Raw genomic sequence first — 17,500 nt, 5'->3', positions numbered from 1 at the left:
GTTGCATCCAAAGAACACCATGCATACTGTGAAGCATGGGGGTGGCAACATCATGCTTTGGGGCTGTTACTCTGCAAAGGGACCAGGACGATTGATACGTGTACATGAAAGAATTAATGGGACCGTGTATTGTGAGATTTTCAGTGAAAACCTCCTTCCATCAGCAAGGGCATTGAAGATGCCTGGGTCTTTCAGCATGATAATGATCCCAAGCAAACTGCCAGGGTAAGGAAGGAGCGGCTTCGTAAGAAGCATATGAAGGTCCTGGAGTGGCCTAGCCAGTCTCCAGATCTCAACCCCATAGAAGATGGATTTGTTTTCTCATTTTGTCTCTCACAGTTGTGGTCACCTATGATGTCAACTACAGGCAAATCTCATCGTTATAAGTGGGAAAATTGCACAGTTGGTGGCGGAATAAATACTTTTCTTCGGCGCTCCATTGGGAGACCCAGACGATTGGGTGTATAGCTACTGCCTCCGGAGGCCACACAAAGCATTACACTAAAAAGTGTAAGGCCCCTCCCCTTCTGGCTATACACCCCCAGTGGGATCACTGGCTCACCAGTTTTCTGCTTTGTGCGAAGGAGGTCAGACATCCACGCATAGCTCCACTGTTTAGTCAGCAGCAGCTGCTGACTATGTCGGATGGAAGAAAAGTGGGCCCATATGGGGTCCCCAGCATGCTCCCTTCTCACCCCACTTTTGTCGGGTGTTTGTTAAGGTTGAGGTACCCATTGCGGGTACGGAGGCTGGAGCCCACATGCTGTTTTCCTTCCCCATCCCCCCTCAGGGCTCTGGGTGAAGTGGGATCTTACAGGTCTCCAGGCACTGAGACCGGGCTCCATCCACAGACCCAGAGAACCTGCTGGATATGGAGCTGAGTATCGTCAGGGACAGGCCCTGCTACATTAAGGTACTCTGTGTCCCCGGGCAAGCGCGCACACACACACCAGCATTGCTGGGAGTGTTAGTGCGCCGGGGGCAACAGCGCAGAGCGCTCGTGCTATTAGTCACTACAGCTTTGCTGAGTGACTTTATGTATTGGGAACTGCCGCGCCGGCCGTTGCTGGGTGTTTTTTACACTGTGGCGCGGCTGGGACTTGTGGTGCGCCGGGGACTTCCGCGCGGGCCGTGCACATGGACGGCCGCGCTTATTACTTGAGTCCCCGGCTTTGCGGCCTAGTTTTCGTTTCGTTCCCGCCTCCAGCCCTGCCAGTCAGGGGAGAGGCGGGACGCTGTACAGACAGTCAGCGCCGAGGGCTGGAGTCTGCTTTGCATTCTCCAGCCCCCTTCACTGGACACAGTGGGACGCCAGTTTCCCGCTCTTGTCTGGGGCACGCCCACGGCCCGCCCCTCGTCACACGAGCTGGAGAAGGACGCCGGCAGCCATTCCTGCAGTCCGAGCTGGGGAACGGAGACATGCTCTGGGCAACCAACACAGGGCTCTGGCGACCACACACCCGCGTTATAGGCGGGCGGTAAGCAGCACCTGAAGTGCTGACCCCACTAAATACCGAAGTGTCCATTTGTATTTTATGCTTGTATGCTATACACTGCACTGTAGGTCGCTATCTTTGGCTATATGCCCTTCTAGATGGCGAGATAACAGCAGCAAAAACGCAAGGGTGCTAAGGCACAGGTTTTCTAGGCTGCTTGTATTACATGGCTGAAGTGGTCATTTGTACTTATGCTTGTATGCTATACATTGCACTGTACGGTCGCTACTCTTGGCTATATTCTCCTAGAGGGCTGGACAACTGCAGCAAAAAAGCATGGGTGCCAAGGCACAGGCTTTATAGGCTGCTTGCACTGCATGTGCTGAAGTGTTCATTTGTATATATGCTTGTATGCTATACATTGCACTGTACGGTCGCTACTCTGGGCTATATTCTCCTAGATGGCTGGACAACAGCAGCAAGAAAGCAAGGGTGCCAAGGCACAGGCTTTCTATGCTGCTTGTATTGCATGTGCTGAAGTGTTTATGCTTGTATGTTGTACATTGCATAGATGACTAGAATACAGCAGCAAAAAAGCAACACAGGCTTTCTATGCTGCTTTTCCTGCAGATACTGTTCCACCGGCAGGTTTCACTGACCCCCATTGTGGGCAATGCTCCCCTGTAGCACTTGGTCAGCCGGGGTCTCTACTAGAAGTGGCCAAAGAAACCACCTGTGAACCCTGTCCAGGGACAGGGACGGAGATTCTCTACTAAGGCCATGGGCAATCTTGATTAATGCTCCCTGGCCACCCTCATTTGGAACGTACTCAGTACTCCGGGGGGGTCCCAGGCATTCCGGGGTGAAGGCTCTGACACGGACGGCAGTCCCAGACAGCCTAAGCTAGCTCGCTGGGTACGACACTCGGCTTCATCACTGGTCAAGGTCCCAGCAGGACGACTCTCTGTATGATGAGGCAGACGTAGCTGATCAGGGCTTTGGTCCTGACACCGCTCTCAATCCGGATACACCGGATGGGGACGCCATAGTGAATGATCTTATAGCGTCCATCAATGGAATGTTGCATATTTCTCCCTCAACTCCCCCAGTGGAGGAGTCGGCTTCACAGCAGGAGAAATCCTTTTTCAGTACTCATGCGTAGATTGAGTACTTTTTCTGACCACGCTGACTTCAGAGACGCAGTTCAGAAACACCACGCTTACCAGATAAACGTTTTCTCCAAACGTATTAAGGAGGCACGTTATCCCTTTACCCGGATGTGGTACAGCCCTGGACCCAGGGTCCAAAGGTGGATCCCCCAATCTCCAGGCTTGCGGCTAGATCCATAGTTACAGGGGAGATGGGAATTCACTTAAAGATGCCATTGACAGACAGATAGACCTCTGGTTGAAATCTGTCTGTGAAGCTATCAGCGTGTCGGTTGCTCCGGCATTCGCAGCCGTATGGGCACCCTAACCTATTTCAGCGGGTCTTGCGCAGCTGGTCTTGAGCACATGTACATCTGTGCCGCAGGTGGTGTCCTTAACCTCGCAATGTCTGCATTGCGACTTACCCTAGTAATGCTGTCCTGGGGGGACAGTCGAGGTTGGTCCTTCCCAGGCTCGGGCAAGTCCCAATTGTACTCGTCTAAAAGGGCTCAAAAGGCTCAGAGGGGCTCAGATTCCGGCCGGGCTCATTCACGCCCAAGGAAGGCAGCAGGAGGAACCGCTGCCAAGGCGATCTCCTCATGTATTTCAGCTCTCTCTCCCCGCATCCGCGGTTGGTGGCAGAATCTCCCGCTTCTGGGTACATTTAGCTGCCACAGGTCACAGACCGGTGGGTGAGAGACATTGTGTCTCACGTGTACAGGATAGAGCTCTGTTCTCGTCCTCCGGCTCGATTCTTCAGAACTTCCCCCCCCCCCCCCCCCACCGAGCCGATGCTCTTCTGCAGGCAGAAGGAGTGGTAATCCCTGTTCCTCTTCAGGAACAAGACACGGTTTTTTCCTCCAATCTTATTGGGGTGCCAAAAAAGGGTGGCTTTTTCCGTTCCGTTCTGGACCTAAAACTGCTCACCAAGCACGTGAAGGCCAGGCGGTTCCGGATGTAACCCTCCGCTCCGTCATTGCCTCAATGTCTCAAGGAGAGTTTCCTAGCATCAATAGACATCAGGATGCTTATCTCCTCGTGCCGATTGCTCCAGAGCACCAGCGTTTGCTACGTTTCGTTATTGAAGACGAGCATCTTCAGTGCGTAACCCTGCCCTTCGGTCTGGCGACAGCCCTACGGGTTTTCACCAAGTTCAGGGCAGCAGTGGGAGCAGTCCTGCACTCTCAGGGTCACTCTGTGATCCTTACTGGACGATCCACTTGTCAAGGCATCCTCTCAAGAGGCATGCCGACACAGCCTGAACGTGGCGCTGGAGACTCTCCAGAGTTTCGGGTGGATCATCAACTTTTCAAGGTTACATCGGGCACCGACCCAATCGCTGACATATCTGGGCATGGAGTTTCACACTCCCTCAGCGATAGTGAAGCTTCCGCTGGACATGCAGCGTTCACTACAGACGGGGGTGCAGTCTCTCCTTCAAGGCCAGTCACACCCCTTAAGACGCCTCATGCAGAGGCAGTCACTTTCGCGCAGTTTCACTGCGTCCACTTCAATGGGACATGCTTTGCCAATGGGTTGGGGAGTCGACGTCCCTAGAAAGGAACGTTTCCCTTCTCAGACGGTCAAGGACTCTCTCCAGAGGAGTCCATCCTTCAGATCAATGTTCTGGAAATCTGGGCAGTGCATCTTGCCCTGCAAGCCTTCCAGCAGTGGTTGGAAGGAAAACAGATCCGAATTCAGTCGGACAATTCCACAGCGGTGGCAGACATCGCCCACCAAGACGGAACACGCATCGCCAAGCCTACCAGGCAATCCGGCGGATTCTGATGTGGGTGGGGGACAGAGCATCCACCATATCCGCAGTTCACATCCCGGGCGTAGAAAATTGGGAAGCAGACTTCCTCAGTCGCCTGGGCATGGACGCAGGGGAATGGCCTCTGCACCCAGTATGGTGTCAGGAAATCTGTAGCCGCTGGAGGATGCCGGACGTCGACCTAATGGCGTCTCGGCACAACAACAAGGTCCCGATTTTCATGGCGCGGTCTCACGAGCAAAGAGCTCTGGCGGCAGGCGCCCTAGTTCAGGATTGGTCGCAGTTCCAGCTACCCTATGTGTTTCCTACTCTGGCACTGTTGCCCAGAGTGCTACGCAAGCTCAGCTCCGCTTGCCGCCGCGCCATCCTCGTCGTCCCAGACTGACCGAGGAGGTCGTGGTCCCGGATCTGTGGCATCTCACGGTCGGCCAACCGTGGGCACTCTCAGACCGGCCAGACTTACTGTCCCAAGGGCCGTTCTTTCCACTGAATTCTACGGCCCTGATCGGGCCTGTGTGGCCATCGAGTCCGAGATCCTAGCGTCTTCAGGATTATCTCAAGACGTCATTGCCACCATGAGACGGGCTAGGAAGCCGACGTCTGCCAAAATCTCCCACAAGACGTGGAAGTTATTCTTATCTTGGTGCTCTGCTTAGGGAGTGTCTCCCTGGCCATTTGCATTGTCTCCTTTTTCCCCCCTTCCTGCATCTGGATTGGGAAAAGGTTTGTCGCTCAGCTCCCTTAAAGGACAAGTCGCAGCGCTGTCGGTATTCTTTCAGAAGCGCCTAGTACGACTTCCTCAGGTACGCACGTTCCTGCAGGGGGATTATCACATTGTCCCTCCGTACAAGAGGTCGTCAGACCCATGGGATCTGCACAGGGTATTAATTGCTCTCTAGGAGCCGCCCTTCGAGCCTCTGAGGGTTGTTTTCACTTTCTCGACTTTCACAGAAAGTGGCCTTTCTGGTAGCGGTCACGTCTCTTCGGAGAGTGTCAGAACTAGCAGCGCGGTCATCCAGAGCTCCCTTCCTGGTGTTCACCAAGATAAGGTAGTGCTGCGTCCGATCCCAGAGTTTCTCCCTAAGGTGGTATCCCCTTTTTATCACAATCAGGATATCTCCTTACCTTCCTTTTCTCCATTTCATCGATATGTAATGGCTTTGCATTGTTGGATCTGGTGTAGAGCACCCAGAATCTACATTCCCGCACGGCGCTCCTGCGCCGCTCGGATGCACTCTTTGTCCTTGTCACTGGTCAGCGCAAGGGATCGCAGGCTGCAACATCCACCCTGGCTCAATGGATCAAGGAACCAATCCTTGAAGCCTACCGTTCTACTGGGCTTCCGGTTTCATCAGGGCTGAAGGCCCATTCTACCAGAGCCGTGGGTGCGTCCTGGGCATTACGGCACCAGGCTACGGCTCAACAGGTGTGCCAGGCAGCTACCTGGTCGAGTCTGCACACTTTCACCAAACATTATCAGGTGCATACCTATGCTTCGGCGGACGCCAGCCTAGGTAGAAGAGTCCTGCAGGCGGCAGTTGCCTCCCTATAGGGGAGGGCTGTCTTGCAGCTCTAACATGAGGTATTTCTTTACCCACCCAGGGACAGCTTTTGGACGTCCCAATCGTCTGGGTCTCCCAATGGAGCGCCGAAGAAGAAGGGAATTTTGTTACTTACCGTAAATTCCTTTTCTTCTAGCTCCTATTGGGAGACCCAGCACCCGCCCTGTTGTCCTTCGGGATTTTTGGTTGTTTTCGGGTACACATGTTGTTCATGTTGAATGGGTTTCAGTTCTCCGATGTTACTTCGGAGTGAATTTGTTTAAACCAGTTATTGGCTTTCCTCCTTCTTGCTTTTGCACTAAAACTGGTGAGCCAGTGATCCCACTGGGGGTGTATAGCCAGAAGGGGAGGGGCCTTACACTTTTTAGTGTAATGCTTTGTGTGGCCTCCGGAGGCAGTAGCTATACATCCAATCGTCTGGGTCTCCCAATAGGAGCTAGAAGAAAAGGAATTTACGGTAAGTAACAAAATTCCCTTCTTTTTATATATATATATATATATATATATATATATATATATATATATATATATATATATATATATATATATATATATATATATATATATATATATATATATATATATATACATATACATATATATATATACACATACATACATACATATATATATACATATACATATATATATATATATATATATGTATATGTATATGTATGTATGTATGTGTATATATATATATATATATATATATATATATATATATATATATATATATATATATATATATATATATATATTACAGTGCCTTGCGAAAGTATTCAGCCCCCTTGAATTTTTCCACCTTTTCCCACATTTCAGGCTTCAAACATAGAAAATTAAATTTTTTTGGTAACGAATCAAGAAGTGGACACAATTGTGAAGGTGAATGATATTTATTGCTTATTTTAAATTTTTGTAAAAAATAACTGAAAATTGGGGCGTGCAATATTATTCATCCCCTTTAAGTTAATGCTTTGTAGCGCCCCTTTTGCTGCGATTACAGCTGCAGTCGCTTGGGGTATGTCTCTATCAGTTTTGCACATGGAGAGGCTGAAATTCTCGCCCATTCTTCCTTTGTAAACAGCTGGAGCTGAGTGAGGTTGGATGGAGGCGTTTGTGAACAGCAGTTTTCGGCTCTTTCCACAGATTCTTGATTGGGTTCAGGTCTGGACTGTGACTTGGCCATTCTAACACCTGGATACGGTTATTTGTGAACCATTCCATTGTAGATTTTGCTTTATGTTTGGGATCATTGTCTTGTTGGAAGACAAATCTCCATCCAAGTCTCAGGTCTTTTTTAGACTCCAACAGGTTTTCTTCAAGAATAGTCCTGTATTTGGCTCCATCCATCTTCTTATCAATTTTAACCATCTTCCTTGTCCCTGCTGAAGAAAAGCAGGCCCAAACCATGATGCTGCCTCCACCGTGTTTGACAGTGGGGATGGTGTGTTCTGGGTGATGAGCTGTGTTGCTTTTACGCCAAACATATCGATTTTGGTTTCATCTGAGCAGAGCACCTTCTTCCATATGTTTGGTGTCTCCAGGTGGCTTGTGGCAAACTGTAAACGACACTTTTTATGGATATCTTTGAGAAATGGCTTTCTTCTTGCCACTCTTCCATAAAGGCCAGATTTGTGCAGTGTACGACTGATTGTTGTCCTATGGACAGACTCTCCCACCTCAGCTGTAGATCTCTGCAGATCATCCAGAGTGATCATGGGCCTCTTGGCTGCATCTCTGATCAGTCTTCTCCTTGTGTGAGATGACAGTTTGGTTGGACGGCCGGGTCTTGGTAGATTTGCAGTGGTATGATTCTCCTTCTATTTCAATATGATCGCTTGCACAGTGCTTCTTGGGATGTTTAAAGTTGTGGAAATCTTTTTGTAACGAAATCCAGCTTTAAACATCTCCACAACGGTATCACGGACCTGCCTGTTGTGTTCCTTGGTCTTCATGATGCTCTCTGCGCTTTATACAGAACCCTGAGACTATCACAGAGCAGGGGCATTATACGGAGACTTGATTACACACAGGGGCTTATATTTATCATCATCATCAGTCATTTAGGACAACATTGGACCATTCACAGATCCTCAATCAACTTCTGGAGTGAGTTTGCTGCACTGAAAGTAAAGGGGATGAATAATATTGCACGCCCCAATTTTCAGTTATTTACTTTTTACAAAAATTTAAAATAAGCAATAAATTTCCTTCCACTTCACAATTGTGTCACTTGTTGTTGATTCTTCACCAGAACATTAACATTTTTATCTTTATGTTTGAAGCCTGAAATGTGGGAAAGGGTTTAAAAAATCGGAAGGGGGGGGGGGAATACTTTCACAAGGCACTGCATATGTGTGTGTATGATATATATTTTTTTTTTTTTTTCCAATTTTGGCTCATAAAAAAAAAAATCCTTGCGCCTTCTTATAAATTCCTTGCACCTTTTGGAAAAAAAGGAGAGGACGGCTCAAGGACATGTTAATTCCGGCTTTCTCCAGTTGTTCTCGTGAAGGCTTTGTGCTTTTTTACGAGCGGAGGACCCGGGGATTTGCCGTTCGCGGTGTGATAAAGCGACATTGTGTCATTCTGGTCGTCCTCTGTGACTGGACGTCAATGGAGGCCGTTGTCTGCTTTGTATCTGGTGTGGACAGATAAGGACGCGGCCTGTTCTCCTTCATTGTCGCCGGAGACATTGTTTCCTGGACTCACGGGGAGACTTTGGTTTTATAATGTAGATTTATTAACTCCTTAAGAAAACCGTTCCAAATATTTACTGCCGGTGTGAAGAGGCCTCCTCCTCCTCACGCATTTCTAGAAGGCTGATCTGGTATTTTATCATTCTTCCCCTGTGGATGCATACATAAGTATTGAACACGTCACCATAGATGTCCATAAAATAAGCTATGAGAAATAAGTATTGAACACACTTTTTAAATTTTATTTAATAAATTGTACACAAGTCTTTGTTGTTGGTATGGAGACATTAGTCTCCTGCATTGCTCAGGTGGGATTTTGGTCCATTCTTCCACACAAACACTCTTCACATCCTGCAGGCCCCGGCTCATTCTATGAACTCTGAGCTTTAGGGATACTTTGCACGTTGCGACATCCCAACTGCGATATCGTCGGGGTCACATCGAAAGTGACGCACATCCGGCGCCGGTAACGACGTCACAACGTGTAAAGCCTAGATGCGCCGATAAACGATCGCAAAAGCGTCGTAAATCAGTGATCTGTGTAGCGTCGGTCGTTTTCATAATGTCGCACCAATAGGAGATACGATGTTGTTCCTGCAGCAGCATACATCGCTGTGTGTGAAGCCGCAGGAGCGAGGAACATCTCCTTACCTGCCTCCACCGCCAATGAGGAAGGAAGGAGGTGGGCGGGATGTTACGTCCCGCTCATCTCCGCCCCTCTGCTTCTATTGGCTGCCTGCCGTGTGACGTCGCTGAGACGCCGCACGACTCTCCCCCTTAGGAAGGAGGCGGGTCGCCGGCCAGAGCGACGTCGCAGGGCAGGTAAGTGCGTGTGAAGTTGGCGTAGCGATAACGTTCGCTACGGCAGCTATCACAACATATCGCATGTGCGACGGGGGCGGGGACTATCGCGCTCGGCATCGCTATCATCGGCTAGCGATGTCGCAGCGTGCAAAGTACCCCTTAGTTCCTTCCAGACATTTTCTATTGGATTCCGCTCCAGTGATCAAGTGATCGGCTCGGCCATTCTACCAGTTTTATTTTCTTCCTCTGACACCTGTTGAGTTTTTTTGTCTGTGTGTTTGGGATCATTGTGTTGCTGCAATGTCCCTCATTTAATCTCCATCATCCTGGTAGATGGGAGCAGATTTTTATCAAGAATGTCTCTGTACATTTATCCATCCCACAATGATATGGAGTTTGCCGGTGCTGTATGCTGAAAAACAGCCCCATGCCATGATGTTCCTACCTCCAAGCTTCACTGTTGTTGGTCTTTTTAGGGTGATTTGCCTTTTGACCTCCAAAGAGTTAAGTTTTGGTCTCCTCTGACCAGACTATATTCGCCCAGTATTTCAGACTTGTCTAAATGTTGTTAAGCAAACTTTAAACACCCTTGAACTTGCTTTTTGTTCAGCAATGAAGTCTTGCTTGGTGAGCGTGCATACAGGAGCGTGCATACAAGAGCGTGCATACAAGAGCGTGCATACAAGAGCGTGCATACAAGAGCGTGCATACAGGAGCGTGCATACAGGCCACGGAGGGGGAATGCATCACTTATTGTTTTCTTTGAAACAATTGTACCTCCTGATTCCAGGTTTTTCTGTAGCCTCCACAGGGGGGTTCTTGGCGCTTGAACAGCTCTTTTGAAAATTATTTCACTCTTCTGTCTGAAATTTTGCGGTGAGGACCTGGTTGTGGCCGGTTTATAGTGCAATTGTTACTAACACTTCTGGATTTTTGCCCCAAAATTACTGACTTAAACCTTTCATTAGTTTAGAAATTCTTCTGTAACCAATGCCATCAGTATGTTTTGCAACAATAAGGTTGCGAAGGTCTTGAGGCAGCTCACTGGTTTTACCCATCATGAGATGTTTCTTGTGTGGCATTTTGGTAAGAAGTCATAATTTTTTTTATTTTTTTTTTTGACCCTCAGTTGAACCAACTGATATTATTTTTCACAAAGTGGTAGGATTGCTTTCTAATTACTGATAGATTTCAGCCGGTGTCATGACTTTCCATGGATTTTTGAACCTCTTTCTTCATTTGTGAGATACTTTTCCCTGTGTGATTTCTCATTATTACACCTTACACATTATTACACTTAATTTATGGACATCTATAATTTGATTTCTTGTGTGGATCGGATGGGTTGTTACCGACTCATGTCCAAGGCACCTTTTGTAAATATAATTACTTGTTGGTGACGTGTTCAATACTTATTTCTCCTGCTATGTGTATATTACATATAATTATATATGTGTATATATAACATTTTTAAGTTATTATGGAAGGTTCATGGAATTATGGAAATCACAGGATGGAAACATTACTAATCTGCAAATTATCAATACTCCCGGTTTCAGTCTGGAGTCTAGGCCTCGTGCAAGAATCCCAGCACTTCCAGCCTCGGCTGCTATCACTGTCTTTATTAATGGTTGCCTGAGGAAGGTTCTGTCAGGCTGAATGTACTTGGGCAAATCATCAAGATCCTTTGCTCCTGTGTAATCACCAAGCAATGGCGTCTCCGATGTGCTCGATGGAGACAAGTCCGGAGACGCTGCAGCCGTGGATCAGGTTTAAGCCACGCGGGCTGCTTATATAGTAGTAACAGTAACATGCGGTCTGGTGTTATCGCGTTGAAAAAATGGCTCCTGGGAAACTTTGGAGAAATGGTTGCACCACCACCAATCAATGAAAACTATAGGGGCCCGGCTACTGACCATTATACCACTAGGCACCATAGTCGTGGGAATAGGACCAGTGTGACGTTCCCTCACGAAGGCCTCGTCATGGCATTACCAAGACAAAAGCGGGAATCAAGGAAAGGATAAACCTCCATTCCAGACTCCATTGCCGTTTTGGTCTGTACTATGATGGCCTTTGAGAGTAGTGGTGTGAAGTCAGTGGTCACCTTTAGCAGAACATTTGGTTCGTAGCCCAATTTTGTGCAGACGTCCTCTAATAATTTGTGCAGACACCGTGAGACGCCTTAGGCTCGGTATGTGACATACAATTTAATTTGCAGTACAGAATCGAGAAATGGCCGCACCACTGGTTCCACGAGTGATCCAAAGTGTCCCAGGGCCTGCTTAGGAGAGCACCAGACCTTGCTGGTGCTGTGAGCAGCCTTTTGTCTAAACTTGCTCCTATAGCTGCAGCATCTCCAGACTTGTCTCCATCGGGGTAGTCATTGGTCAGTGATTACAGAGGAGCTGCCAGCAGAGGATCTTGATGATTTGCTCAAGTGCGTTCAGTGTAGAACCTTCCTGAGAAGACCATTAATGACCTCAGTGATGGTGCCGGATTTTTTTGCATGTCACTCAGACTCCAAACTGAAGACATGAAGAGGTTTTGAAATGGTGTTTCCATATTTTCGTCATTTGCAGATCAGTAAAATGTCTCCATCCTGTGGTTTCCATCCTTCCACCAATTTTTCTTCTTGGTGTTACATGTTCGGTGCTGAGGAGTGTGTATCCAGTGTGTGCATAGAAATGTTTTTTTTTTCGCTCGAAATGCGTCAGATCCAGTAACTCCCCTTGTTTTCACCCCACAGATGGGCGCGCTGTCTTTCGTGTGTTCCTACAGTCCGAGTTCAGTGACGAGAACCTGGATTTCTGGTTAGCTTGTGAAGACTATAAAGAAACGCACCCGAACTTTATCCTGCACAGCAAAGCCCGCAAGATCTATCAGCACTACATCGCGTTTCAGTCCCCTAAAGAGGTAGAGTATATTCCACAGCCATATACAACAGGACCTCCTGGAAAGACGGGGCACTCAGATTGGATCAGACGGACTCCCCTATCTGTGTCCAACCGTTATGGCTGGAATTTTTTACAGTTCACAGTGAAAAATCTCATCCATATAAAATTGTGCCGTATTTGTGAGCTCCTAAGTGGAGTCACCGATTATGGATCCTCATTTATTATAGTAACTATCTCTGGAAGACTTTCCCATATTTCCATATTTTATGAATGAAAATCAACAGAAAGGGAATAAAAGTAAAGAATATAGAGGGGGTGTAAAGGCTTCACGCGCTTCAGAACTTTAGCTTTTATTACTTGGGATATTCTGGTTGGGACAAGTTGTCACCTTATCCTGTAGATGGGTGATAATTTCTAGATTGTTGGGGGGGGGGGGGTCCGACCGCTAGGACTCCCACCACTTGTAAAGAACAGGGCACTTTTATCCCCGTTAATATGGTGTGAGTGAACATACTGGGGCTGCTGGAGGAAGCCGAATACGGCGCGCCGACAGTCCCTAAAGAATGAAAGGAGCTGCGATCAACCATGTGTACTGCCGCTCTATTCTAACAGCAATAAAAGTGCCCCCTACTGGCGATAAGGGGGCGTCCCAAGTGGTCCCTGTCACCAGTGGATAGATAATAACTTGTTCCAACTGGGAAACCCCTTTAATCAAGGGAAAGTGATTTGATAATTGTCCTTTAGGCTACTGTAACTGTGTAGGGGTGAGCAGGAGACAGGCTAGGGGACCCTAGCTATCCCTAATTCCAGAGTTACTTCTGATGGTGATGATGTCTGAGCCGCCGTCCTGGCCCTGACCTTACACCCCCTCCCCCCCAACACCTGTGGAGGACCAGGGCAGGAGTGATAAAGCCAACAGAAATAGACAAACAGGGGAAACCAAAACTTTATCATGCAGCACACGCACGTATAAGACAAAAAGCTTAGGAGGAAAATTAGAGCAGGGCGGAAACAAAAAGACAATGGGAGAACTCCACTACAACTCCAAACAAAGTAATACAATCACCAGCAGAACTAGGATACAAAAGCTATAGTCTGCATGGGAAGACGGGCTCTACCGTCTTAAAAAGGTGGGGAGTGACTGTGATAGGTCTCCCACAATGTGATCAAGAGGTAACAAGCAGGCTAAGCAAAACTAATTCCTGCAAGCCCGATCACTAATGAGAACACAGCTGGTCGATGCCCAAGCCTGTCTGTGTAACTCAAAAGCACCAAAGTAGGCATAGTGAGGAGTGTCAGACCCTGCAGTGTGAACAGCATCAAATGATACCATGACACTCGGCGAGTTTAGAGCCGAACACCATGTGACAGCTACGGTCAGGTGTTTGGGGTATTTTTGTTTTTGTTTTCTTCAGGATGAGCTTTTCAAATGGAAGCTCCTTCAGGAAATGTCTCTATTTAGGTAGTTTTTTAAGGGGCTTTAGGCTTCTGTTTTTGTTTTTTGCTTTTGTTTTATTTGGGGGTGGGGGGGTTGTTTTGTTTTTGTTTAAGTTTTTTTTTTTTTTTATTTATTTATTTATTTTTTTTATGCAGCCTTTGGATTGGACGATGCTTTAGTTTGGACCCAATTTAGTCAAGAACCACTTAAAAAAAAAATGTCATCCACTTGTTTTTTTTCCGCCAGGTGTTCAAAAACTTTTCAGGTTAAAAAAAAAACAAAAAAAAAACCTTTTTAAATGCATTTTGAGTTAAGAAGAGTTTAACAGGCCTATTTAAAGCAGTTTTTGTGGATGGTTTTGGAGCGTGTGTACTCCTAGAAACTCCTAGAAAATTTGTGGGAACCTAAGGCTATGTTTGTGGATGCGGGAAGAGCCTAGTCCAGGGTAAGGGGGATTTTTTACTAAAAGGGTCGCCTAGTTCAGGACCCTCATCTGTTAACCAGAGAGAAGAGCAGCTGCAAAGAGTATAGAAGTCTGGCCGTCTCCTCAAAAGGATGACTCATTAATTTTGTGAGAAATGTGTAATACTTCAGTTCTCCTGGGGGGGCGCTGTACAGAAACTGAGAAGTTGTTGTAAGGTTCCCAAGTGCGTTAATACTGATTATTGGGGATTTTAGCAGTGAGGCTGCCTGTGATTAACTTTATTTTGGGGGACTCTTAAAACCCAATAAGAAAGGGTAATGTAAGGTGAGCAACTAATTATAAAGATGGCCGGTCACTTGCCATAAATATATTTAATTTTCTTATCTACTTGGTGTAAATGCCGCTGTTCTCCTGAATCCGGTGATGTTTTTCTTTTGTCCCTGCTCTTCTCCACTCCTGAGATATGATCATTTCTTCTCTGTTTGAAAATCTAGTCCATTTAGCCAGCTGGGTGTGGTCATCAAGAAGAAGCCAACGCCCACTTGGCTAACAAGACTAGATTCACATATGGGAAACAAAAGGCCATATCTCAGGAATGGAGAAGCGCAAGAACACAAGAAAAACATCGCCGGATTCAGGAGAACAGCGGCATTTACACCAGGTAGAAGAGTTTGACCAAATCTTTTTTTTAACCAACTCCTAAATCGTACTTGCTGATATCTAATTTTCCTCCTATGGAGTAATACTATATAATCAAAGTGTATGAATACACCTCTACCACACTGGAGTCCCGTCTTTGCCTCCTTTTTTTTTTTTTTCTTATGGGATGCGACAAAATTCCCAAATTGTTGGGCTTGCCCTAAGAAAAAAAAATTAAACCTTTTTGCCCATGTTTGTGTCTAGGCTTAGTTTTGTTACATTTCTGTCTTGGGTGGGTTAGGGTTAGGGTTGGGGGATGTAGTAAGACTGACCAGAGCCATAAAAAAATAGAAAATTTGTGAAATAAGGTTAAAAATGTGTCCCCATCATGAGCCGAAATTGCCCCTGTGATCCCGGACAATGGCTCATTCGCACACGGTGGACTCCTTCTCTTGCCGGGACTTGTGAATGTTGATGGTGCCTTGTCGTATGGGAGCAGCCGGCGGCTCGGCTCTCCTTCTCCTTTAAAGGGCATACTTTTCCGATGACAAAGAAGCTCTTAAAAGGCTCCTCGGCTTAGTAATAATGTTTATTTTACGCGGCTTTTCTGTCCAGCCGTCGGTGTAAAATTAATCACCCTGATCTGTACTTTCCTGGCTGGATCTCCGTTCCGGTTAAATTTCCTTCTGAGTCTGTTGTGTAGAGCGAAATATCAGCAGAGTAGGAGGCTCGGTACAAGTGGACCTGCCGCACGCTTCTACCCTCACCGCCCCCATCATATGGACCTCACCCACCTAACCTCTCGCTCAGTGATGGAGTGCGCTTTCCTCTCCGCCGCTCTACAGCTATATCGATCGTTACAGTCTGTTTTAGAATTTTCCCGGAGATCAGACTGAGGTTAACGGAGGACATGGTAATGTCATATGTCACAAAGCGAGGGGCAGCACAAGATAACGTCCGGTACGAAAAGAGGAGAAAATGCAGGATAGCGATGTGCTAGAGAGATGAAGGTGGAGCGACCGTAGATATCGGATCTAGTGTACAGATTGTGCGGTCTGATTCCAATCTGAATTTGGACTGTGTGTGTGTGTGTGTGTATGTATATGTATGTGTGTATGTATATGTATGTGTGTATGTATATGTATGTGTATATATATATATATATATATATATATATATATATATATATATATATATATATATATATATATATATATATATATATATAAATACAGTTAGGTCCAGAAATATTTGGACAGTGACACAAGTTTTGTTATTTTAGCTGTTTACAAAAGCATGTTCAGAAATACAATTCTATATATAATATGGGCTGAAAGTGCACACTCCCAGCTGCAATATGAGAGTTTTCACATCCAAATCGGAGAAAGGGTTTAGGAATCATAGCTCTGTAATGCATAGCCTCCTCTTTTTCAAGGGACCAAAAGTAATTGGACAAGGGACTCTAAGGGCTGCAATTAACTCTGAAGGCGTCTCCCTCGTTAACCTGTAATCAATTAAGTAGTTAAAAGGTCTGGGGTTGATTACAGGTGTGTGGTTTTGCATTGGAAGCTGTTGCTGTGACCAGACAACATGCGGTCTAAGGAACTCTCAATTGAGGTGAAGCAGAACATCCTGAGGCTGAAAAAAAAGAAAGAATCCATCAGAGAGATAGCAGACATGCTTGGAGTAGCAAAATCAACAGTCGGGTACATTCTGAGAAAAAAGGAATTGACTGGTGAACTTGGGAACTCAAAAAGGCCTGGGCGTCCACGGATGACAACAGTGGTGGATGATCGCCGCATACTTTCTTTGGTGAAGAAGAACCCGTTCACAACATCAACTGAAGTCCAGAACACTCTCAGTGAAGTAGGTGTATCTGTCTCTAAGTCAACAGTAAAGAGAAGACTCCATGAAAGTAAATACAAAGGGTTCACATCTACATGCAAACCATTCATCAATTCCAAAAATAGACAGGCCAGAGTTAAATTTGCTGAAAAACACCTCATGAAGCCAGCTCAGTTCTGGAAAAGTATTCTATGGACAGATGAGACCAAGATCAACCTGTACCAGAATGATGGGAAGAAAAAAGTTTGGAGAAGAAAGGGAACGGCACATGATCCAAGGCACACCACATCCTCTGTAAAACATGGTGGAGGCAACGTGATGGCATGGGCATGCATGGCTTTCAATGGCACTGGGTCAGTTGTGTTTATGGATGACATAACAGCAGACAAGAGTAGCCGGATGAATTCTGAAGTGTACCGGGATATACTTTCAGCCCAGATTCAGCCAAATGCCGCAAAGTTGATCGGACGGCGCTTCATAGTACAGATGGACAATGACCCCAAGCATACAGCCAAAGCTACCCAGGAGTTCATGAGTGCAAAAAAGTGGAACATTCTGCAATGGCCAAGTCAATCACCAGATCTTAACCCAATTGAGCATGCATTTCACTTGCTCAAATCCAGACTTAAGACGGAAAGACCCACAAACAAGCAAGACCTGAAGGCTGCGGCTGTAAAGGCCTGGCAAAGCATTAAGAAGGAGGAAACCCAGCGTTTGGTGATGTCCATGGGTTTCAGACTTAAGGCAGTGATTGCCTCCAAAGGATTCGCAACAAAATATTGAAAATAAAAATATTTTGTTTGGGTTTGGTTTATTTGTCCAATTACTTTT

The 17,500-nt window shown here is 46.5% G+C and overlaps 1 protein-coding gene across 1 annotated transcript in view; it reads left to right on the top strand.

Moving 5' to 3' along the window:
- Positions 1-17,500, top strand: part of LOC142250952 (regulator of G-protein signaling 3-like) — a 72,812-nt gene that overhangs the window by 46,932 nt on the left and 8,380 nt on the right. Inside the window, exon 6 of the mRNA XM_075323295.1 lies at positions 12,176-12,342. Coding sequence (XP_075179410.1) covers positions 12,176-12,342 — 167 coding nt within the window. The remainder of the gene's footprint in view (positions 1-12,175; positions 12,343-17,500) is intronic.

The sequence above is a fragment of the Anomaloglossus baeobatrachus genome, chromosome 9 (genome assembly GCF_048569485.1).
Source record: "Anomaloglossus baeobatrachus isolate aAnoBae1 chromosome 9, aAnoBae1.hap1, whole genome shotgun sequence".
Classification (NCBI taxonomy): Eukaryota; Metazoa; Chordata; class Amphibia; order Anura; family Aromobatidae; genus Anomaloglossus; species Anomaloglossus baeobatrachus.
The sequence above is the reverse complement of the archived record's forward strand: the minus strand, read 5'-3'. Positions and strand labels throughout refer to the sequence as shown.